This window comes from Staurois parvus, unplaced genomic scaffold, assembly GCF_062004578.1.
Source record: "Staurois parvus isolate SC_StPar_1 unplaced genomic scaffold, SC_StPar_1.0 ptg001766l, whole genome shotgun sequence".
Taxonomy (NCBI): Eukaryota; Metazoa; Chordata; class Amphibia; order Anura; family Ranidae; genus Staurois; species Staurois parvus.
The window spans coordinates 482,802-509,432 of record NW_028319562.1 but is presented as its reverse complement, the minus strand read 5'-3'; the positions used below and the strand labels follow the sequence as shown (position 1 = coordinate 509,432).

General features: G+C 43.7%; 1 protein-coding gene across 1 annotated transcript; it reads right to left on the bottom strand.

Moving 5' to 3' along the window:
- Nucleotides 1–434: 434 nt before the first annotated feature.
- Nucleotides 435–25,831, bottom strand: LOC149434356 (uncharacterized). Its single transcript, XM_089663772.1, has 9 exons — nt 24,780–25,831; nt 23,699–23,877; nt 20,704–20,922; nt 17,654–17,791; nt 9,355–9,599; nt 7,300–7,456; nt 6,368–6,515; nt 2,312–2,467; nt 435–904 (listed from the first exon to the last, which is right to left on the bottom strand). Exons 1-9 carry the CDS (start codon nt 25,829–25,831, stop codon nt 766–768), a joined length of 2,433 nt encoding a protein of 810 aa, XP_089519898.1. The 3' UTR covers nt 435–765.
- Between the last annotated feature and the right edge of the window lie 800 nt (nt 25,832–26,631).

Sequence of the window (26,631 nt, the reverse complement as noted above, 5' to 3'; positions counted from 1 at the left end):
ACTTCTAATCTCAGCTTGTTACCTGTATGAAAGACACCTGGTAGCCAGAAATCCTGCTGAATGATAGGGGATCAGATACTTATTTCCTTCATGAACATACAAATCAGTCATCATTTGTTAGACATGCATTTCTGCTGAATTTTATGTTGCTATTCTGTCTCTCAGTGTTACAATACACCGAACATTCGGTTTTTAGACCGATCATTTCTTTGTGAGTGGGCAAACATTCAAAATCAGCAGGGAACCAAATACTGAATTATTGGCTGTATTAGGTGATCAGTGATTTCATCAGCAGGGGCGGACTGACCATTTGGAAACTCGGGCACTGCCCGAGGGCCTGGGGTCAGTAGGGGGCCCCATGAGATGCCCCTGGTACCTTTTTCATAGGCTTTTTTGAGTTTGGGCAAGGACACAGGGGCCCCATGATCCCCTATTGCCCAGGGGCCCCATGAGTTGTCAGTCCGCCCCTGGTCATAAGTCACCAAATCTGGAAATCGGAGTCACATGTTCCCATTGGTCACCTTCCAGTCTGGATGTGGATATTGGAGGACAGGATGTGATGTGATGGAGGACGAAGTCATCAACACCTGAAATGTCGATTTACATTTTTATCTGTATTCACCCTAAAATGAACCTTTTATTTTTTTGCTTGGTGACCTGGTTCAGGTCTCGGTCTATATAGAAATCTGTTCTTGGATTTGCTGCTGATCTGATGCGGATGGGGATGACGCTGCCTCAATGTTCCGGATGGAATAATCAGTTTATTTATGGATGGAGAAAACTGACAACATTCCCACCGACAGGAAGTGATGGGGCCGCGGGGGTCTCATTCAGCGCAGGATTCTTCCATGTCATCTTTGTCTGCTCATCAGCTGATGTCACAAATATTCGCATACGTCTGGGACTGGAGAAACGATATTATCAGCCAATAGAAACCTTCCCAATTTTATCATAAAAGACAACAGAAATAATAATAATACAGCAAATGATATTTAGAAACATAAAGGGCCAATTTCACAAAAATTGATATTTTAATTATAGGTGGAACTTGGTGGCCAGAGTCAGTTCCTGGATTGTTATATGTCTTGAATATTCCAACAGTGAGATTTCCCTGACAAAATTCTTTACTTGAGAACTCAGCACAGGGATGGTGGAAACCCCTCATAATGGACACATCAGGTGTACAGACCCCAGGAACTCAGCACAGGGATGGTGGAAACCCCTCATAATGGGCACAGCAGATGTACAGATCTGGGAATTCAGCACAGGGATGGTGGAAACCCCTCATAATGGGCACAGCAGGTGTACAGACCCGGGAACGCAGGACAAGGATGGTGGGAACCCCTCATAATGGGCACAGAAGGTGTACAGACCTGGGGACTCAGCACAGGGATGGTGGGAACCCCTCATAATGGGCACAGTAGGTGTACATACCCGGGAACCCAGGACAGGGATGGTGAGAACCCCTCATAATGGGCACAGCAGGTGTACAGATCTGGGAATTCAGCACAGGGATGGTGGGAACCCCTCATATTGAGCACAGTGGGTGTACAGACCCAGAAACTCAGCACAGGAATGGTGGGAACCCCTTGTAATGGGCACCGCAGGTGTACAGACCCAGGAACTTAGCACAGGGATGGTGGGAACCCCTCATAATGGGCACAGTGGGTGTACAGACCCAGGAACTCAGCACAGGGATGATGGGAACCCCTCATAATGGGCACAGCAGGTTTACTGACCTGGGGACTCAGCACAGGGATGGTGGGAACCCCTCATAATGGGCACAGCAGGTGTACAGACCTGGGAACCCAGGACAGGGATGGTGGGAAACCCTCATAATGGGCACAGCAGGTGTACAGATCTGGGAATTCAGCACAGGGATAGTGGGAACCCCTCATATTGAGCACAGTGGGTGTTCAGACCTGGAAACTCAGCACAGGGATGGTGGGAACACCTTGCAATGGGCACAGCAGGTGTACAGACCCAGGAACTCAGCACAGGGATGGTGGGAACCCCTCATAATGGGCACAGCGGGTGTACAGACCCAGGAACTCAGCACAGGGATGGTGGGAACCCCTCATAATGGGCACAGGAGGTGTACAGAACTGGAAGCTTAGTGTAAGAATGGTGGGAACCCCTCATGATGGGCACAGTGGGTGTAGAGACCCAGGAAATCAGTGCAAGAATGGTGGGAACCCGTCATGATGGGCAAAGCAGGTGTGTAGACCTAGAAACGCATCACAGGGATGGTGGGAATCTCTTGTAATTGGCAAAAATGAAAAAGCTGGTAATGAGTATGGGCTGTGCTGACCTCCTGGTCTCTGTGTGCCCCTCTGTAGATGGATTCCGGATGGGTGGCAGAGTTAGCGTCCTCATGTGCCTCCAGCGCTCCAGGAAGGTTCCCGGCCACTTTCGCTTCTTATTGTAGAAGATTAGAACTTTAATCATCTCAGGATCCTCCCGGCATCTGCAACCAGAGCAGAGACTGCGATCAGTAGAGGAGGAACTGTGTGCAGGGGCCACCAGACTCCAGCTAGACACAGCGAGCGCTTCTGGGTGGAGGTCTCATTATTATTATGTAAACCATTAAAAGTGTTCCTGTGGAGTGATGACTCTCCGTCCCTTCAGCTTGGACTCCTCCTAACCCCAACCTCACCCCAGACCTTGGACAAGGTGGAAGCAAAGCTTGCTTTCCAATCCTAACCCTAAAGCAGACTCTAAACCGAACCAAAACCAGATCTGTGGCCTTAACTATTTCTTTAGTCTTATGCAGGCCATAGACGGGTCAAAAACAGGCCCTTTTTTTATAAAAAAAAAAACGAAAAATCGGTCGTTCGATCGGCCGACGTTAAAACAAACGGTAAAAAAATCGGTTTTCATGGCGTCTACAGCCGGCATTTAACCCCATAATTACTTCTGTCCCTTGCAAAGAGCTCTGCTATTATATTGTACATGAAAAAGTATTGCGGTTGCAACAATGTATCCATTTGTATCCATTTTGGATACAGATGGTTTTATTTGGATACAAATAGATACATTGTTGCAACCGCAATACTTTACATATAAAATATAATAGCGGAGTGGAATTCTTCTTCTTCTTTTTCTTCTTATTGCAGGTTACAGCTCATGATTTTTTATCGGTAAAACAATCGGCCGATATGCCCATCATTACTGGGAAAATTGGCCGATCATCAAAATCAACTGCGAATTTTCCAACTTGACCGATAAAAAAATGTGCCAAAACCCCGAAAAACGGCCGACCAATTAACCCACTAACGGTGCGAAAATAGGCCGATTTTTTTTGGCCAAAAAAATCGGCCGATTTTCAACCCGTCTATGGCCTGTATTAGCCTCAGCCCTTATGCAAAGCCAAACCCCAGCCCTCACTCCAGCCTAACCTCAACCATAGCCTCAAGCCTTGCTGGAACCATGAACTTCACCTTAACTCTAGTCCATACAGCTGCATATAGAGGAACTGATCTCTCATCCTACACCCCAGCCTTGTTCCAACCATGAACTTACAGCTAGCCCTCATCCTAGACCATGTATAATACATAAGGGGGGATATGATCTCCATGTATAATACATAAGGGGGGATATGATCTCCATGTATAATACATAAGGGGGGATATGATCTCCATGTATAATACATAAGGAGGGATATGATCTCCATGTATAATACATAAGGGGGGATATGATCACCATGTATAATACATAAGGGGGGGATATGATCTCCATGTATAATACATAAGGGGGGGATATGATCTCCATGTATAATACATAAGGGGGGGATATGATCTCCATGTATAATACATAAGGGGGGGGATATGATCTCCTTGTATAATACATAAGGGGGGATATGATCACCATGTATAATACATAAAGGGGGGATATGATCTCCATGTATAATACATAAGGGGGGATATGATCACCATGTATAATACATAAGGGGGGATATGATCTCCATGTATAATACATAAGGGGGGATATGATCACCATGTATAATACATAAGGGGGGATATGATCACCATGTATAATACATAAGGGGGGATATGATCTCCATGTATAATACATAAGGGGGGGATATGATCTCCATGTATAATACATAAGGGGGGATATGATCACCATGTATAATACATAAGGGGGGGATATGATCTCCATGTATAATACATAAGGGGGATATGATCACCATGTATAATACATAAGGGGGGATATGATCTCCATGTATAATACATAAGGGGGATATGATCTCCATGTATAATACATAAGGGGGGATATGATCTCCATGTATAATACATAAGGGGGGATATGATCTCCATGTATAATACATAAGGGGAATATGATCTCCATGTATAATACATAAGGGGGATATGATCACCATGTATAATACATAAGGGGGGATATGATCTCCATGTATAATACATAAGGGGGGATATGATCTCCATGTATAATACATAAGGGGGGATATGATCTCCATGTATAATACATAAGGGGGATATGATCTCCATGTATAATACATAAGGGGGGATATGATCTCCATGTATAATACATAAGGGGGGATATGATCTCCATGTATAATACATAAGGGGAATATGATCTCCATGTATAATACATAAGGGGGATATGATCACCATGTATAATACATAAGGGGGGATATGATCTCCATGTATAATACATAAGGGGGGATATGATCTCCATGTATAATACATAAGGGGGGATACGATCTCCATGTATAATACATAAGGGGGGATACGATCTCCATGTATAATACATAAGGGGGGATATGATCTCCATGTATAATACATAAGGGGGGGATATGATCTCCATGTATAATACATAAGGGGGGATATGATCACCATGTATAATACATAAGGGGGGATATGATCTCCATGTATAATACATAAGGGGAATATGATCTCCATGTATAATACATAAGGGGGGATATGATCTCCATGTATAATACATAAGGGGGGATATGATCTCCATGTATAATACATAAGGGGAATATGATCTCCATGTATAATACATAAGGGGGATATGATCTCCATGTATAATACATAAGGGGGATATGATCTCCATGTATAATACATAAGGGGGGATACGATCTCCATGTATAATACATAAGGGGGGATATGATCTCCATGTATAATACATAAGGGGGGATACGATCTCCATGTATAATACATAAGGGGGATATGATCTCCATGTATAATACATAAGGGGGGGATATGATCTCCATGTATAATACATAAGGGGGGGATATGATCACCATGTATAATACATAAGGGGGGATATGATCTCCATGTATAATACATTAGGGGGATATGATCTCCATGTATAATACATAAGGGGGGATATGATCTCCATGTATAATACATTAGGGGGATATGATCTCCATGTATAATACATAAGGGGGGATATGATCTCCATGTATAATACATAAGGGGGGATATGATCTCCATGTATAATACATAAGGGGGGATATGAGCTCCATGTATAATACATAAGGGGGGATATGATCTCCATGTATAAATACATCAGTGGTCCATATAGTGAACTCGGTGTAGAGTTATTCCCCCTGAGGTCATCACAGAGGACAAGGGGGCACTCTTTACGTCTGGAGAAAAAGACATTTAATCTCCAAACATGGAAAGGTTTCTTCACAGTGAGAGCTCTAAAAATGTGGAATAGACTCCCTCAAGAGTTGGTTCTGGCCAGCTCAGTGGATTGCTTTAGAAAAGTCTGTCCTAGATACACAGAATATAACTGGATATAACATTTATAGGTAAAGTTGATCCAGGGAATATCCGATTGCCTCTCAGGGGATCAGGAAGGAATTTTTTCCCCTGCAGGAGCAAATTGGATCGTACTTTGCTGGGTTTTTTTGCCTTCCTCTGGATCAACAGTGGGTGTAGGATTATAACTTTTTTCTTTTTTTTTAATGGTTGAACTGGATGGACTTTTGTCTTTTTTCAGCCAGACTAACTATGTAACTTAATGTAACCATAAATATCTACTTCTTTCTTTCTCCCAGAACAAGCTGCCTTTAGCACAGACACATAACATAAGAAGATGTTCCTATTGCTACAACCTCTTAAAGTGGAACTAAACCCTCCTATCCTTTACAGCCATGTAAGCTGCCATCTTTGCCTCTGTTTGGTCTGGGGTTGCCATGTGATCAGTAATGAAACTGGCTATTTTGTGGCTTGACAGTTGAGAACACAAGCAACTGTGATAGATATCATTCACAGCAGGCTTTGGATGTAACTGTTTTGGGAAACCATGAAATTGATGGGTTTAGTTCCGTTTTGAGTGATGCTTGGGGCTACCACACCAATGTTGAGTTCAGATCTGCGATTTCAGTTACCTTCTCAGCAGCTGGCGTTCAGCCAGAGGGTGCAGACTGAGGAAGCTGAGAGCGATGGCGGCGGAGCCCTTCACCTGCTCGGATGGACTGGACAGAAGACGACACAGGAAGCTGACAACGTCTATGGAGATCATGGCAGCCGCTAGACCTGAGGGGACATGGAGAGATTGCAGGTCAGTAATTAACATCTCCACCAATTCCAGCCATTACTGACCTGCTTCTGCAAATGCTAGTTTATTAGCTCTCATGCTGATCCTTTGGCTTCACTACTTTTCGAGTTTACAATCCAAGAGTTCTGACTGAATTTGCTGCACGCCTGTACCTGGACCTGTCTGCACAATATACTGCAGGTAGGCAGTACAGCCTGGTCCAGGACCCACCCTTGGCCTTTGATTGGACAATGAAGAGTAAGCAGTTCTATGATAGGGTCATCCATGTGCTCCCCCTCCCATAGAATGATCAAAATGCAATAGAGCCTTTATTATTTATTTCAGGTACTTATATAGCTCCATCAATTTAAACAGCGCTTTACATATATATATATTGTACATTCACATCAGTCCCTAACCCTCAAGGGGTGTACAATCTAAGGTCCCTAACTTACATTCATACATACACATACTAAGGACAATTTAGATAGGAGCCAATTCACCTACCAGCATGTCTTTGGAGAGTGGGAGGAAACCAGAGTACCTTAAAGAAACCCACGCAGGCACAGGGAGAACATGCAAACTCCAGGCAGGTGGTGCCATGGTTGGGATTTGAACCAACAATCCTAGTACTGCCAGGCAGAAGTGCTAACCATTTAGCCACTGTGCTGATCTCACCCTAACAATCCAATGTATGGAGCCGGCACATAGCAGTACCTGCGCTTGCTCCTTGACATCACCACTCTTCATATAATACATACATCATGCTGAATATTATGTTACCTGCCCGACAGTGGGACAATCTGGCCACGCAATCAGCTACCAGTGCCTGCGTCTTGTTACATTGCGATTTCTCCAGCAGCCCAATCAGGGTCTGAATTCCCACTGCGCAGGTATACGATGGATCTTTATCTGGAATAATCGGAGCCAAGACCACCAGCTGCAGGAAAACAGATGCCATTTATAAAGGTAGAAGGGAAATCAGAGATGGATACCTTGTTTAATACATAGAGGGGACCTATTCACTGTAATACTGACACTTCACAAAGCCTTCGTGTGATGTCATCATTATACTCCATGACTTCATCCTTCACTAGGAGGTTCTACAGTCCATCAGGGGAGTGTCTCTGAGAGTGGCATCATCTCTCTCCACTTGCTATATATAATGGATGATATCACTGATCAAATCTAACTGCTGATATCTCTTCTACATCAATTCTGGCCAATTTTTTTTTTTTTGTTCGTTAGCTTTTTTGTCTGAGTATAGATCTATTTTTGTCCCAAGTATGTGTGAAGCTATTTACTGTTGACTGGCTCACTACCTCTGCTGGAAGTTTATTCCAAGCATCAACTACTCTTTCACTAAAATAATATTTTCCGAGATTAGTTTTGAACTTTCCTCCAGTTTGTTTAAGGTCATCTCCCTGTGTTCTTGATTTTGGTTTCATGTTGACAATACTGCCCTCCTGAACCTTATTCACCCCCTTGATGTATTTAAAGGTTTCAGTCATATATCCCCTTTCCCTTCTTTCCTCCAGACAGTACATATAGAGTTCCTGAAGTCACCATTTTTGTTACCCATCTCTGGACTCATTCTACTGTATCTTATCAATATCTTTTTGTAAGTGAGGTCTCCAGAACTGGACACAGTATTCTAAATGAGGTCTAACTAAAGATCTATATAGCGGAATCAGGACCTCCTTCCTATGATGGTGACCCCTCTAGTGATATAAAGATCTATATAGAGGAATCAGGACCTCCTTCCTATGATGGTGACCCCTCTAGTAATATAAATATCTATATAGAGGAATCAGGACCTCCTTGCTCCTGCTGGTGACTCCTTTGGTGATATAAAGATCTATGTAGGAATCAGGACTTTCTTCCTTCTGGTGATCATGCTAGTGATATAAAGATCTATATAGAGGAATCAGGACCTCCTTCCTTCTGCTGGTGACCCCTCTAGTGATATAAAGATCTATATAGATGAATCAGGACCTCCTTCTTCCTGGTTGAGATCCCTCTAGTAATATAAAGATCTATATAAAGGAATCAGGACCTCCTTCCTCCTGCTGGTGACCCCTCTAGTGATATAAAGATCTATATAGATGAATCAGGACCTCCTTCCTCCTGCTGGTGACCCCTCTAGTAATATAAAGATCTATATAGAGGAATCAGGACCTCCTTCCTACTGCTGGAGACCCCTGTAGTAATATAAAGATCTATATAGAGGAATCAGGACCTCCTTCCTCCTGCTGGTGACCCCTCTAGTAATATAAAGATCTATATAGAGGAATCAGGACCTCCTTCCTCCTGCTGGTGAAACCTCTAGTAATATAAAGATCTATATAGAGGAATCAGGACCTCCTTCTTCCTGCTGGTGACCCCTCTAGTAATATAAAGATCTATATAGAGGAATCAGGACCTCCTTCTTCCTGCTGGTGACCCCTCTAGTAATATAAAGATCTATATAGAGGAATCAGGACCTCCTTCTTCCTGGTGGAGACCCCTCTAGTAATATAAATATCTATATGAAGGAATCAGGACCTCCTTCCTCCTGCTGGTGACCCCTCTAGTAATGCATGCTAGAATTCTTTTTGCTTTTCCCACTACCGGGCCATACTGTTTGCTCATTTTGCAATCATTTGAAACAAGTACCCCCAAATCCTCTAACTCTGTAGTGCTGGCCAACACTGTACCCCCAATGTTGTACTCTCTCAAGGGATTCTTTTTCCCTAGCTGCAATATTTTACATTTATAAACATTGAACTGCAACTTCCACTTCAGTATATACTGATCTATGCAACATACTGCATATTGGATGATCCTTATACTTCATACATGGAAGGCTGCACTGGCTCTCTGATCCTCATCGTCTGTATCCAGGAAGGGACTGAAGTCGTCCCAGGTCACCCCTCCACTCTGGACAATCTCCTTCTGCTGGTTGGGGTTGTTGAAGGCGAAGGTGGTGATGGCCGCACCAGCAGTCAGGCGAACCTCATCATTGGGTAAGCGCAGAAGACGGAGAATGTGGCTGTAACTGAATCCTGAGGACTTTCCGATCAGTTCCAGGTTTTCTGGATTTCCTGGTGATTGCAAAGAGGATTTATTGCAATAAAGACTGACCATAGAAGGTGAGAATACAATGAGGCCGACTGTAGAGGGGTGAACATTTATAATGACTGACCACAGAGGGTGAGAATACAATGAGGCCGACTGTAGAGGGGTGAACATTTATAATGACTGACCATAGAGGGTGAGAATACAATGAGGCTGACTGTAGAGGGGTGAACATTTATAATGACTGACCATAGAAGGTGAGAATACAATGAGGATGACTGTAGAGGGGTGAACATTTATAATGACTGACCATAGAAGGTGAGAATACAATGAGGCCCACTGTAGAGGGGTGAACATTTATAATGACTGACCATAGAAGGTGAGAATACAATGAGGCCCACTGTAGAGGGGTGAACATTTATAATGACTGACCACAGAAGGTGAGAATACAATGAGGCTGACTGTAGAGGGGTGAACATTTATAATGACTGACCACAGAGGGTGAGAATACAATGAGGCTGACTGTAGAGGGGTGAACATTTATAATGACTGACCATAGAAGGTGAGAATACAATGAGGCCCACTGTAGAGGGGTGAACATTTATAATGACTGACCATAGAAGGTGAGAATACAATGAGGCCCACTGTAGAGGGGTGAACATTTATAATGACTGACCATAGAAGGTGAGAATACAATGAGGCTGACTGTAGAGGGGTGAACATTTATAATGACTGACCACAGAGGGTGAGAATACAATGAGGCTGACTGTAGAGGGGTGAACATTTATAATGACTGACCATAGAGGGTGAGAATACAATGAGGCTGACTGTAGAGGGGTGAACATTTATAATGACTGACCATAGAGGGTGAGAATACAATGAGGCTGACTGTAGAGGGGTGAACATTTATAATGACTGACCATAGAAGGTGAGAATACAATGAGGCCCACTGTAGAGGGGTGAACATTTATAATGACTGACCATAGAAGGTGAGAATACAATGAGGCCCACTGTAGAGGGGTGAACATTTATAATGACTGACCATAGAAGGTGAGAATACAATGAGGCCCACTGTAGAGGGGTGAACATTTATAATGACTGACCATAGAAGGTGAGAATACAATGAGGCCCACTGTAGAGGGGTGAACATTTATAATGACTGACCACAGAAGGTGAGAATACAATGAGGCCGACTGTAGAGGGGTGAACATTTATAATGACTGACCACAGAGGGTGAGAATACAATGAGGCTGACTGTAGAGGGGTGAACATTTATAATGACTGACCACAGAGGGTGAGCATTCAATGAGGCTGACACTCCTCTTCTAATATGTCTGTAAGCTCCAATGTGTGCATGGACACATAGGGGTTGATTTACTAAAAGCAATTAGACTGTGCACTTTGCAAGCACAGGTGCTCCAGAGCTTAGTAAATGAGCAGAAGCTCTACTGACTTCCATCATCCAGTCATGTGCAAGCAAAAATGCTGTTTTTTTATTTTCCTTGCATGTGATTGGGCATTCTTAGCAAAGGGAAGCTTTACCTTATTTACTAAGCTCTGGAGAAACTGCGCTTGCAAAGTTCACAGTCTATTTGCCTTTAGTAAATCAACCCCATAGACTAACATAAAGGTGCTTTTACTGGATGAAAAACAAAAGCGCCAAACGCCTGTAAGCCTGGGTTCACATATGTGCAGTGCGGTATCTCGCATGTGATTCGCACAGGAGCCGCACCTGTGTAAATCACATGTGATTTGTGTGCATTGCGATTGGAGCCGTACATTTTGTACGGCTCTATTCGCACCGCACCTGCACCCGCACCAAAAACGTGCAGGACCCTTTTTTGGGTCCACACTAGAATCGGATCGCATGGGTATTCATACCTATGCGACCTGATTCTGCACATCGCACTGTGTATTACAGTTCGCATGAACGGGGTGCGATTCTGATGTAGTGCGGAATTAGCACTGAGAATTCCGCACCGCATCAGTGTGAACCCGGGCTCAAAGCTCCATATTTTTTTAAGCCAGACAGTAAGACCCCATTCACATCTGAGCATAGAGAGAACATGCGTTCCCATTCGCTCTTTGTGCATCACACCTAGTGCAGCTCATTCACTTGATGCCCCAGAGTAGCTCCAGAACCTTTTCGGTTGCGGAGCGTTGGGTGCTTTTTTAGTGTGTTTTGTGGTTCGTTTGTAGTGTGTTTTGTCATGCAGCGAAACGCATGTCTGCTACCTGTGCTTGGGGTGTCATAAAAGTGGAGTTGAAGTAGAAAACAGTGCGGCGCTTATATAGCCTTACAGCCCTAGATGTAATACAAATGACTAATCACATATAACTATTGAGTGATATATGCGTGATACACACAATAGAGTGACTAAAACACAATGACATGAATAGTGTCCATGTGAAAAATAAAGTCATGCAGGTGTACACTGCAAATGCCAATCATCAGACAGGTGGAGTGCCCCCCTCCTCAAATAGATGGAGTGCCAATCTGTCGACACTACAGGTGCCAATCCTCAGACAGGTGGAGTGCCCGCTCACCTTCCTGCCCAGGCCCCACAGGACCAACGAGCCTTGGGTATATAATCGCTCTATACCCCTGGGCGTGGATGGATCCCTCTGCTGATGGATTCCCCGGATGATAGTATTAGACTTCTCCTCCTCTTAGTTCCTATGCAGATCGTTGGTGGTATCGGTGAGTCTCCCCCCCTCACGAGCACAAATGAGGAAAGAGAGCTTGCATAGTGTAAAACCACTTTATTCAAACAGTAAAAGATGAAATACGTACTCACATGCTTCTCAAACAAATCAGGCCTTTACACCACTCAGAGGGTGTACTGTATTCGGGACCAGGTGCACCAAGATGGCGCCCGCGCCGGATAAACGTCAGAACGTTCGGTCGGTGAAGCTCCTCCCCCTGGCGTGTCTACGCGTTACGTCACTCACACACGTGACTTCATCAGGATGACTTCCTGATGAAGTCACGTGTGTGAGTGACGTAACGCGTAGACACGCCAGGGGGAGGAGCTTCACCGACCGAACGTTCTGACGTTTATCCGGCGCGGGCGCCATCTTGGTGCACCTGGTCCCGAATACAGTACACCCTCTGAGTGGTGTAAAGGCCTGATTTGTTTGAGAAGCATGTGAGTACGTATTTCATCTTTTACTGTTTGAATAAAGTGGTTTTACACTATGCAAGCTCTCTTTCCTCATTTGTGCTCGTGAGGGGGGGAGACTCACCGATACCACCAACGATCTGCATAGGAACTAAGAGGAGGAGAAGTCTAATACTATCATCCGGGGAATCCATCAGCAGAGGGATCCATCCACGCCCAGGGGTATAGAGCGATTATATACCCAAGGCTCGTTGGTCCTGTGGGGCCTGGGCAGGAAGGTGAGCGGGCACTCCACCTGTCTGAGGATTGGCACCTGTAGTGTCGACAGATTGGCACTCCATCTATTTGAGGAGGGGGGCACTCCACCTGTCTGATGATTGGCATTTGCAGTGTACACCTGCATGACTTTATTTTTCACATGGACACTATTCATGTCATTGTGTTTTAGTCACTCTATTGTGTGTATCACGCATATATCACTCAATAGTTATATGTGATTAGTCATTTGTATTACATCTAGGGCTGTAAGGCTATATAAGCGCCGCACTGTTTTCTACTTCCATTCCCTGCTTATTGTGGGTGCTTAGATTGTGGCACCAGTAGTGCTGGCTGCTGTATTCTAGTAGTTTATCTGGAGGCGCAGGAGATACCTCTTTTTATTTTTTTATTTTTTTTATAAAAGTGGAGTTCCACTCACCGGTCAAAAAAATAAAAGTCAGCAGCTACAAAAACTGTAGCTGCTGACTTAAAAACAGCCACTTACCTATCCTTCGGTCCCGCAGTGTGTCCCCCACAGCTTGTTTCACCGGCCGTCCTGGATTCCAGGAGGCCGGCATCTTCAGCGTGGGCACCCGGCTGTGATATCTTGCGGTTTCACAGTTGGGTACCCACTGCGCATGCGCGAGTAGTGCTGCGCTTCATGAATGGTCCTGTAGTCTTCTGGGACCTGTCATGTGCCCCATAAGACTACAGGGGAGGGAGGGAGGGAGGACACCTTCTGCCTCCAATCGCGTAGGCCAGGGGTAGGCAACCTGCGGCTCGCTAGCTGTTGTGGAACTACATTTCCCATGAGGCATTGCAACCAGGGGCGGACTGACCATTTGGAAACTCGGGAACTGCTCGAGGGCCCGGGGTCAGTAGGGGGCCCCATGAGATGCCCCTGGTACCTTTTTCATAGGCTTTTTTGAGTTTGGGCAAGGACACAGGGGCCCCATGATCCTCTATTGCCCGGGGGCCCCATGAGTTGTCAGTGCGCCCCTGATTGCAACATTACAAAACTGACAGTTACAGCTATGCCTTGCAGAGGCATGATGGAACTTGTAGTCCTACAACAGCTGGAGAGCTGCAGGTTACCTTCCCCTGGCCTAGACGATTGGACCGGAAGTGGAAGCGGGTACCTGTCGAATTCAGGTACCCGCTCCCCCCCGCCCTCCAAAGGTGCCAATCCTTAATGGGGAGCGGGGGAGCAGTCCTTAAAGCAGAACTTCCCCTTTTGGGTGGTGCTCCGCTTTAACAATTACAGGCACCGAAACGCGCTGCAAAATGCACATTTTTGTGTGAAGGTGTGAATGCAGCCTAAAGTACAAGCATTATCCTGATCAGAGACTGGCTATGTAGTAAGCAAGTAAGCAAATACCCTTTACATATATACATATATAAAAGTACATCTAGAAAAGGATACATAATACAATACGTCACAATGTACAGACGTAATACTATGCAAAGACACAAAGCTTATAAATCATAAATGCAGAACAAACACTGTATATACAGTATAGCTAAAATAAACAATCACAGAAATAAAAGATTCCTTGTGATTGATTGCAGAGATTTCCATCTTTCTATACTCTCCTAGAAGGACGAGGTTTATGTTATGTCCTCTATATATTTACTGTATTTTGTGTTGAATAAACACTCTGCCCGTCTCGCACCGTCCGGCAGGCATGTGAGCACTTGTCCTTCCCAGCGGACATCAATCAAACCGTACGGCAGATTTGTAACCAGCAATTCACGCTTTAATACACAGCGCCCGTCACTGCGACAACCAATGACATGAAGGTAAATATTTCCCCAACACTCATAGCTGGGCCGTGAGACGTGAAAAGATCAAATACACTCGGGTCAGTCTGTATAAGGACAAACATCTGAGATGACTGGCAGGTACGGCTGCCAACATTTATAATATACAGTCATGGCCAGGGGCGGACTGACAACTCATGGGGCCCCCGAGCAATAGGGGATCATGGGGCCCCTGTGTCCTTGCTCAAACTCAAAAAAGCCTATGAAAAAGGTACCAGGGGCATCTCATGAGGCCCCCTACTGACCCCGGGCCCTTGGGCAGTGCCCGAGTTTCCAAATGGTTAGTCCGCCCCTGGTCATGGTCAAAAAATATTGGCACTCCTGCATTTCTGCACCACTTCGCCCAGAAAAGTGTTGCAACTACAATCGGGCATTCTCATTTATTTCTTTTGTTTGTATTGGTGTGGCACAAAAAAAGTGGAGAAACAAAAAGCCAAATCTGACACATTCCACGCAAAACCCCAAAAATGAACTGGACAAAATTATTGGCACCCTCAATTTAATATTTGGTAGCACACCGCTTGGAAAAAAATAACAGAAACCAATGGCTTCCTGTAACCATCAATGAGTTTCTTCCACCTTTCTATTGGAATTTTGGACCACTCTTCTTTCACCAACTGCTCCAAGTCTGGAAGGGTTCCTCTTCCCAGTTGCTGTTTTGAGATTTCTCCACAAGTACTCTATGGGATTGAGATCAGGACTCCTTGGTGGCCAGTTCAGTTCTCTCCAGTGCTTTGTCTGAAACCATTTCTGGGTGCTTTTTGACATGTGCTTTGGGTCATTGTCCTGCTGTAAGACCCATGACCTCTGACGGAGACCCAACTTTCTGACACTGGGCCCTACATTGCACCCCAGAATTCTTCAGATTTCATAATGCCATGCACACGGTCGAGACATTCAGTGCCCGAAGCAGCAAAGCAACCCCAAAACATCAGTGAACCTCCACCATGTGTGACTGTAGGGACTGGATTCTTTTCTTTAAAGGCCTCATTGCTTTTTCTGAAAACAGTAGAATGATGGGTTTTACCAAAAAGCTGGAATTTTGTTTCGTCTGTCCGCACCACATTCTCCCAGAAGGATTTTGGCTTCCTCAGGTACGTTTTGGCAAACTCCAAACAGGCTGTTTCTGTGTCAGCAGTGGGGTCCTTCTGGGTCTCCTACCATAGCGTCCCTTTTCATTCAGATGGTGAGCTGATACAGTTGTACTCTGTGCCTGAAGGTCAGCTTGAGTTTGTCTGGAAGTTGATCAAGGCTCTTTATTCTCCATTCGTACAATCCTTTGTTGCAATCTTTGATCATTTTTTCTCTTTCGTCCACATCCAGGGAAATTAGCTACAGTGCCATGGGGTTGTAAACCTCTTGACAATGTTGCGCACAGTGGACACAGGAACATTAAGATCTGCTAATTGATACAGGTGAGTTTAACTACAAATTACAGGAGCATCACAAACTTGGAATGCAATTATTTGTTTCAATTTTGAGAAGATGCCAATAATTTTGTCCAGTTCATTTTTGGAGTTTTGCATGGAATGTGTCAGATTTGGCTTTTTGTTTCTACACTTTTTTGTGTCATACCAATACAAAAAAAAAGAAATAAACATGAGAATGCCTAAACATTTGTAATTGCAACAATTTTTAGGGCAAAGTGGTACATTATCTGACAGAAATGCAGGGCTGCCAGTATTTTTTGCCACGACTGTACATAAAAAATCTACAAACAAAAAGAGCACAACAAATTGTACCATATCAGAGATATCTGGAAGTGTAGGTACATTTATTATGAAGTATGAAGTGTTATCTGTCATTTTAGGCTGAAGCTGGCTCACCAATGTTTGACTGTATGTCTGGGGATGAGGAACACTGACTATTGTACTTTACCGAAATTTTAAACCATTTCAATGCATTAGAATTGTTGTGTTTTACTATTTGATTTATTATTACTTCTCTGTGACCATTACTTATTATTGCTCTGTGTCTTTAAGTTGTCACCTTCTGTCTAAGCTGAGCTCTTTCTCTCACCGTACTTGTGTATACTCCTCCCTCCTGCCTCTCTTTGTAAGCATTTCACATCCTGTCTTCCTGAATACATCTTCCATGAGGCTACAACATTAACGTTTTTCTACCTATGAATATTCTCCATTAAACGGAACATTCAAATGGGTTTCCTCATCTGACTTCCTCAACTTGTAAGTTTATTCATTGAGTTAAACTATCTGACCCGATGCAAGAGATAGATTCAACACCACGTGATATAGCTGTATACATGGCGGGAGATAAGGTTTATGGTCCTGTAGTCTGAGTCAGAATAAGAGTCAGTCAGGGGGATGAAGGTGTTTTTTGGTAATCTTTAAAGGGATCTGAATTGCTCCTGAGAGTTTTTTTCCTTTATTTTACACCTGTTAAAATAAAAATGATGCTGTAGTTTGGAGCTATCCCTGCAGTACTTGTATTCTGCCACTAGATGTTCTCAACCTTCTAAGTTGAATGGCAACCAGCCTCATTTAACCCACTTCCTGTGGTCCAGCAGTGTCATGGACCCACCCCCTGGGGGGCTGCATACTTGCGTAGCCTGGGTTTACCGTACTCCTGGATTGAGTGGGGCTCACAGGTCCCCCCTATCAAAGAGGATAGACTTGTGATGTCTTCAGAGAGGCCTGAAGACTGCAGCTAAAAAGGTAAGTATAGCGGGTTCTACAGAAAAACAAATCTGAGCAGGCCTACAGAGGGAAAGGGGAGAGAAGCAGCTGAGCTCAGAGTTGGAGTTCTCCTTTAAAGTTTTTCCTTTTTTTTCTTTTCTTTTTTCCTTCCTCCTACAAAAATCAAATAACAAAACATGAAAAATAACTATAAAAACTTAGAGGCTAATTTTGCCGACAGACCTAGAATGGATGCAGCGATCGCGAGAGCAGCTTCCACCTGAATCCGCTCGGAGTCGCAGTGCCGCATTAACGCGATGAGAAATTTCAGTCCGCTGGAGCTGGCCACTGCACATTGGTTCTTGACATGAGGAATACAACCTGAACACCACAAGACAGCATGCGTTAGAGGAACTCCAGGAAAGAGGAAAAATCAGTGAATGTCAATGGTCACCAGCGAACATCGCAACTGTGTCTAAATGAGAAAGGTGATTGCTCTTGTTATCAAGAAAAGACAGCAAAAAAAAAATCAGGGATTTTGGTCAATTCCTCTGTAGATTTATAAACTGATATTTTATATCCTTACATTATTTGTACAATGTTTTTAGATAACAAACAATGTGGTCCTTGGTGTACGTACAGCACCTAGGGCTTGTTCACAAAATGCTCATTCCTAAAGTGTTACCAAACCCACAGCAGTACAATCAGTCTGTATATGCAGTAAAGCATGCTTGTTATACTCACTGTGGAACCTAAGGGGTTAATCCTCCGCATTGTGTAAAAAGGCTATTTGATCCTCTCTTCTCTGATCCTCCCCTTGTTCTACTGTCCCCAATCCATCTGCTGATATAACAGAGCTCTAGGAGGCACTCTGCACATGGTCAGTTTAATTTGTATTGCTAGAGAGGTTTTTTTTTGTGGGGGAGAGTGCATGTGATCAGCACAGGGCCAATCAGCATTGTCCAGACAGAGGATCAGGGGTCCTGCAGGCTCATAGGACAATCAGGGGAGAATGAAAACTCCTCCTACAAACTTTAACCAGTGCTCTGCTGGACACTGATAGAAGTCACAAGACTGCTCTACCTGCTGATGAGAAACGGATTTAGCACTTTTATATTTAGTAAAATAATTGCATTTCCATGTTGTGTGTACTTTGGGAGACCAGATATAATGAATCCAGGGTCCTGGGAGACCAGATATAGTGAATGCAGGCTCCGGGTAGACTAGATATAGTGAATGCAGGGTCCAAGTAGACTAGATATAGTGAATGCAGGTTCCAAGTAGACTAGATATAGTGAATGCAGGGTCCAGGAAGACCAGATATAGTGAATGCAGGGTCCAGGAAGACCAGATATTTAGCATTTTATATTTAGTAAAATAATTGCATTTTCATGTTGTGTGTACTGTGGGAGACCAGATATAATGAATGCTGGGTCCTGGGAGACCAGATATAGTGAATGCAGGGTCCAGGGAGACCAGATATAGTGAATGCAGGGTCCGGGTAGACTAGATATAGTGAATGCAGGGTCCTGGGAGACCAGATATAGTGAATGCAGGGTCCAGGGAGACCAGATATAGTGAATGCAGGGTCCGGGTAGACTAGATATAGTGAATGCAGGGTCCTGAGAGACCAGATATAGTGAATGCAGGGTCCGGGGAGACCGGATATAGTGAATGCAGGGTCCGGGGAGACTGGATATAGAGAATTCAGCGTCCAGGGAGACCAGATATAGTGAATGCAGGGTCCGGGGAGACCAGATATAGTGAATGCAGGGTCTGGGTAGACTAGATATAGTGAATGCAGGGTCCTGGGAGACCAGATATAGTGAATGCAGGGTCCGGGGAGACCAGATATAGTGAATGGAGGGTCCGGGGAGACCAGATATAGTGAATGCAGGGTCCGTGGAGATCAGATATAGTGAATGCAGGGTCCGGGGAGACCAGATATAGTGAATGCAGGGTCCAAGGAGATCAGATATAGTGAATGCAGGGTCCGTGGAGATCAGATATAGTGAATGCAGGGTCCGGGGAGACCAGATATAGTGAATGCAGGGTCCGGGGAGACCGGATATAGTGAATGCAGGGTCCGGGGAGACCAGATATAGTGAATGCAGGGTCTGGGTAGACTAGATATAGCGAATGCAGGGTCCTGGGAGACCAGATATAGTGAATGCAGGGTCCGGGGAGACCAGATATAGTGAATGGAGGGTCCGGGGAGACCAGATATAGTGAATGCAGGGTCCGTGGAGATCAGATATAGTGAATGCAGGGTCCGGGGAGACCAGATATAGTGAATGCAGGGTCCGAGGAGATCAGATATAGTGAATGCAGGGTCCGTGGAGATCAGATATAGTGAATGCAGGGTCCGGGGAGACCAGATATAGTGAATGCAGGGTCCGGGGAGACCGGATATAGTGAATGCAGGGTCCGGGGAGACCAGATATAGTGAATGCAGGGTCCGGGGAGACCAGATATAGTGAATGCAGGGTCCGTGGAGACCAGATATAGTGAATGCAGGGTCCGTGGAGATCAGATATAGTGAATGCAGGGTCCGTGGAGACCAGATATAGTGAATGCAGGGTCCGTGGAGATCAGATATAGTGAATGCAGGGTCCGTGGAGATCAGATATAGTGAATGCAGGGTCCGGGGAGACCAGATATAGTGAATGCAGGGTCCGGGGAGACCAGATATAGTGAATGCAGGGTCCGTGGAGATCAGATATAGTGAATGCAGGGTCCGTGGAGATCAGATATAGTGAATGCAGGGTCCGGGGAGACCAGATATAGTGAATGCAGGGTCCGGGGTTTAGTAACACTTTAACAAAAGCACATATAGTGTTAATGCGCATTAATAGGTGCGTTTGACTTTCTTTTAATGCATGGTAAAAACGCTCCCCAAACAGCCCATCAAATGCCCTATGTGTGTTTTTGGCACATTTGATGCACGTTAAAGGCACATTAGAATTGCACCACAAACACTTATAATAAACTATATTTGTTATTACTGTTATTACTGTATTGCAACTGCACCACAAATGCCTGCCAGTGTGTCTGCAGAGCACTACCATAGACTTGAATGGGAGGCATTGAAAGGCTTCCAACTCTTTTGGACTCTACATGAGGTTCAATTTTGAAACAAAGCGACGACCATGTCTGGACATTTACCACCTGAGATATATATATATCTACACAGTAGATATATATATATATATATATATATATATATACATACATACACATACACACATGTATATATATTATCAGGTATGAAGTTTCCTGTGCTTGCTACATACCGACTCCAAGGCAGATGTGTTGGAGGGCTCGGATGGCACTCAGCACCACATCCTCCTCTTGCGATCTCAGGAGGCGGACCAGATGGCGGGCTCCATCAGCGGATGTCACTGCGTTTCTCACATCGTAGGGACCTTGGACTAGAGCGCTGAGACCACCGGTCCCAATCAGGTTCAGCGTACAAGACGGAGTGGAGAGGAATTCCACCAGCAGAGGTATACCTGGACAAACAGCACAGAAAATGACTGAAATTGAAGAACAAAAAGACAGCAGCCAATATAATAATATATTAGTAATACATTTCAGCTAGCCGGTCCTTAGATTTGGTGGCTGCATTAGTTTTCTTTTCTCAAGCTTTTATTTATTTATGTATTTATTTTTGCTTTATTTTCACCTGCTGATCTTGCCAGTAACGCTATCTTACTCTCTGATACACTGTATGCTTTGATCTGGTCTCAGAGTCAAGTATTTGGAACCTGGACAGAGCCAGACAACTAGCATTTTGAAATACAAACTATGCCAGGCTTATATTTTTGTCATACTAGCAGCATAATGGTTGTTGGTTCGAATCCCTGCCACGGCACCACCTGCCTGGAGTTTGCATGTTCTCCCTGTGCCTGTGTGGGTTTCCTCCAGGTACTCCAGTTTCCTCCTACACTCCAAAGACATGCTGGTAGGTCAATTGTCCCTAGTATCTGTATGTATGAATGTGAGTTAGGGACCTTCGATTGTGCGCCTCTTGAGGGTTAGGGACTGATGTGAATGTACAAAATATATGTAAAGTGCTGCGTACATTGACGGAGCTATATAAGTACCTGAAATAAGTAAATAAATAACAGATAGACATCAGTCCCGTTGTGGACCCTCCATGTACTACACCTGATTCATTAACATATACAGGGCATGTGTGGTATGTCCTGTCCTTCCCCCCCGCTGCCGCTCCCCCTTGCACCTTTATGTATGGGAATTGCTATGTAAATACAGTAATTGTAGAAGCTGATGCTGTAAATAAAACAGACTGACAGACATTCGGTTCCTAAACTTTGGTGATAGAGATATAAAGTAACATTGTTTATAAAAATTGATCAGGCAAGAGATGGATACAAAGTATCATTGTTTATAAACATTGACCAGACAAGAGATAGATGCAAAGTACCATTGTTTATAAACATTGTTCAGACAGAAGATAGATACAAATACCATTGTTTATAAACATTGACCAGACAGGAGATAGAGAGATACAAAGTAACATTGTTTATAAACATTGATCAAATGGGAGATAGAGACATACAAAGTAACATTGTTTATAAACATTGATCAAATGGGAGATAGAAAGATACAAAGTAACATTGTTTATAAACATTGACCAGACAGAGCTAGAGAGATGCAAAGTAACATTTTTTTTATTAACATTGAGCAAATGGGAGATAGAGAGATACAAAGTAACATTGTTTATAAACATTGACCAGACAGAGCTAGAGAGATACAAAGTAACATTGTTTTATAAACATTGACCAGACAGAGATAGATACAAAGTAACATTGTTTATAAACATTGATCAAATGGGAGATAGAGAGATACAAAGTAACATTGTTTATAAACATTGACCAGAGAGACATAGATACAAAGTAAGATTGTTTATAAACATTGATCAAATGGGAGATAGAAAGATACAAAGTAACATTGTTTATAAACATTGACCAGACAGAGCTAGAGAGATACAAAGTAACATTTTTTTTATAAACATTGAGCAAATGGGAGATAGAGAGATACAAAGTAACATTGTTTATAAACATTGACCAGACAGAGATAGAGAGATACAAAGTAACATTGTTTATAAACATTGACCAGACAGAGCTAGAGAGATACAAAGTAACATTGTTTATAAACATTGACCAGACAGAGCTAGAGAGATACAAAGTAACATTTGTTTTATAAACATTGAGCAAATGGGAGATAGAGAGATACAAAGTAACATTGTTTATAAACATTGACCAGACAGAGATAGAGAGATACAAAGTAACATTGTTTATAAACATTGACCAGACAGAGATAGATACAAAGTAACATTGTTTATAAACATTGATCAAATGGGAGATAGAGAGATACAAAGTAACATTGTTTATAAACATTGACCAGAGAGACATAGATACAAAGTAAGATTGTTTATAAACATTGATCAAATGGGAGATAGAGAGATACAAAGTAACATTGTCTATAAACATTGACCAGACAGAGATAGATACAAAGTAACATTGTTTATAAACATTGACCAGACAGAGATAGATACAAAGTAAGATTGCTTATAAACATTATAAGCGTAAGAAGTGCAGCGCTAATATTAAGATAAAAAAAAATGACCTAAAATTGAAAGTTCATAAGATTCATAAATGAAGTTCATAAAATGTGCATAGGATCCCTCCTTGTAGTGAAAAACTTGTGCCTGGAAACAATGGTATAGATGCGCACTCACCAGAAGCGCATAGAAAATGTGCATGTAAATATATCCACCGTGGACCACTTAGGCCATATATATATATACACACACATACTGTATATCTGTCACCCCCTTCATGAGATTTTGTGTAATGACAGGAAGTGAGGGAAAATATCCCAACCATGAACACCTACAGCAACAAAAAATTTGAGTCTCTACCCTTTCCCCCTTCTGTCCTAAACAAACAAAAGATTTTTGGCTCTGTTTGTCTTTAAATTGTCTGACAAGATAGGACTCAGACTGTGATCTTACTGGAAACACACTGTGGTTTCCTTCTAGGAGTAGCGCCCCCTTCTGTATATAGGAGAAACTTTCCGTTTACCTGGAGCTGCCGGTTAGAGGAATTCTATACCCTGAAATTACAGGACAGGTGACACCGTACAGGTGCAGCTGATAATAATTAGGGTTCTGTATTGTATACAGAGCAGGATTGGAGCTGTCTGGCGCCTGAAAATTACACATTGGAGAATTGTGCCGCCGATTGGTCACCTGATCCGCACCTATCCTGGTGGCCACCATTCTCTGAGCCTCCATCTGGTCCCCTGCCAAGGTCCACACTGCACGGGCCACCGACTCCTGGGTACGCTGAGATTTGCTCCTCCGCAGCAGATGGATTAGGCTGGATAGATTGCCTGACTCCCTGGCCCGCCTTCTAGCGTAAGGATTCCCCTCCACCAACCTGAGAGAAATACATGATACGGGGTTAAGGAGGAACTCCAGGCAAATAGAGAGTTCTGTATTATATCTAAAGTGGACCTGGCAGTAACTTTACAAGTCTGCGCAGATAATTTGCTGACATGTCTCATTATACAACTCCAACATTTATCATTAAAAACCCATCCTTGAGCTCCCCTTTGCCTAGGCTGAGATGATGTGATCAGTCCGCTGCAGGCAGGAGGAAGAATTTCCTTAGTCTCCCCTTTCTGCAGTGATCAGAGTGCAACATTTTAACTTAGTAGTGAGAGGCTGCAGCAGGGGCTGATCTGTGGCAGACATTTGCAAATACTGGTACCTTGAGTATGTCACCTCTGTGCAGAATCTCAGTCCAGAAAGTAGATGAAGACCCTGGTAATTCCTGGTTAAACACTAGCTGAAAGTTGAAATTATACTCACAATGGGAGTCGCTGCTCTCTACACTAAAGTTTGGGACAGGATCTTGGAGTGGGGGGGGGGTTGTTAGGTGTAGTTACAAAGTGTTCTATATAACATGGTATATGATGAGGAGTTGCCCAGAGAAACAAGCCATTTTGGGCTTACAGTTCAAAAAGTAAGCAGGGGTGAGGAGGTGGCATCCACTGCCATCTGCTATGTAGATATAGAGCACAACAGGGTGGTTGTAGTGGAGGGGAAATGATAACTTTGATGGTTTATGTTACGGATCTTTTGGCAAGTAAAAGCGTTCCTTTATGCCCTTCACATGGGTCTTCTATTGTCTGCCTCTGGAGCAGAATGCATTGGGTACAACCTTGCCTGGTTTTATGGTAGGGCCCAGATTTAACTACTCCTTCCCTTTATTCAAGAGTTGTGCGCTCACATGCTTGGTTGAGACAACTAATACAGAGCATTTTCAGATTTATTTACCTGTATAAAGTTTCCACGGCCGACATCTGGACATCTCTGTTTTTGGATTTCAGCATTTGGTGAAGGCACAATCCCACGTTCTCATTGATGAGAATACTTTGGTTATTTTGGTTGCCGTCAGCAATACGCCCCATGGCATCACTCCATGAAATTATAAGGGGTTTTGACTGGCAGACTTGAAATAGTTTCACCATAAGGGCAAGAAGACCACTTTGTTTCCCCATTGCATCCTTACATAGAGGAGAGGAGGTAGCCAGGAGGCCCGTGTCTTGCAAAACTGGCTGTAGGACCTTCTCTGGAGCCTCCTGTTCTAGGATGGACAGTACTTTTGTAAAGGCTGGAATGAAGGTTTTTGAGAGCTCTTCAGCAGAGTCTTTCTCAACACTCAGTTCACATACTGAGTCCATTATGGTGGGAAATAAGTTCCCCACCTGACTGTCAATGAGAGACACAAGGACTTGGATTCCATTAATCTCCAGAAACTTCCTTCTTCCATTTTTACACCTCAAGACATTTTTCAGCAGATATAATGTTGTAGCCTTGACGTTATCACCAAACCTTCTCCATAAGACATCAACCAACCCAGAAACCAGGCCTTCATCTATAAAACTTTTTAAATGGCCATCTGACTCATCCACTGATGGACTAGTCAATGTAGAAATCATGGAACAAGACCCAATGACGTTGTTTTCGTCTTCATCGGAGTCCAATAATGCAATAAGCTTCTTGTACACATTCAGATTCTTGTGTTGAAGACCAATGAAATATTGGAGAAGGTGAAGATGACTGTGAAGAGCACAGATTTCTACAACCCCCTGCCTTCGTCTGTTTACAAAGGTGACATCTGCTCCGAGCCTGACCAGCAAGTTCACCATCTGAAGGCTCCCGCTTGAGACGGCCAGCAGCAGCGGCGTGTTCTGAATGGAGTCATCCGTTGTGGCGTCCAAGTTCTCCAATCCAGGGGACTCGTTGAGACGTTCCACCAGTGAGACATGATTCTTGTAGGCTGCATGATGCAGCTCAGACCACCCACTGCGTTCTGAAGCCTCCATGTTGTCTTCTGATCTGCAACAGTTAGAACTGAATAGATATAACGGTGATCTAGGATACAGAGACACAGCAGAACATTATTTTAGGTTATTAGTATTCAAGGCATTGGTTATTTTGGTCCCAGGGAATGGTCAGAACCTGACCTGCAGAAGAAGAAGAAGAAGCCAGTTCTGAAGTATGAAGAAGAATCAAGTGTTCCAGTCAAAAAAAGAATAATTATTTTTCAAACTGAAGTTGTGTTTACTTCAATCATTTATCTAATCATGTCCAAGGAAAAAACCTGTTCTCTTTTGCCTGAAGCCCCCAGGCTGAGGGACTGGTCATGTTCAGTGCAGGTCTATTGGCTCTGCATTGTACATGAGGAGGCAGCTTTGCCATGAGGTACCACAGCACCTTGTAGAGAAGGCTTTGTGGGACCATTCCCAACGTTGGCGGGACCCTGCTGGAGCGAGCAATCAGGTAGGTATTACACATATTGCATATATTGCATCCTTGACTAAATGAGAATTTAACTCTTGTCGTGCGAGGGGGCTGTACTGCAAGGGGAGAGTTTGTCTAAGCAAGTGAGCATTATCTACTCCTTTAGTAAATCACCCCAAAGAGTCATGGAGAGGCAACAAATTTAGATGTGGACTTGACCTCCTCTACCAAATTAAATAAAATCACAGTTTTGGTTTCTCTTTTCAGTGGGTTTCAGTTGAATATTGTATACTTGATCAGAGAAGGCTTTGTGGGACCAGTCCCAACGTTGGCAGGACCCTGCTGGAGCGAGCAATCAGGTAGGTAAGTATTACACATATTC

Excerpts from the sequence above, each read along its gene's own strand:
- LOC149434356 (XM_089663772.1), bottom strand. The coding sequence starts at position 25,831 with ATGGAGGCTTCAGAACGCAGTGGGTGGTCTGAGCTGCATCATGCAGCC. Across the intron at positions 6,516-7,299 it reads ATTGTCCCACTGTCGGGCAG|GTCTAGCGGCTGCCATGATC; the intron begins GTAACATAATAT and ends ATGTCCCCTCAG. Across the intron at positions 2,468-6,367 it reads GAACGCCAGCTGCTGAGAAG|ATGCCGGGAGGATCCTGAGA; the intron begins GTAACTGAAATC and ends CTCTGGTTGCAG.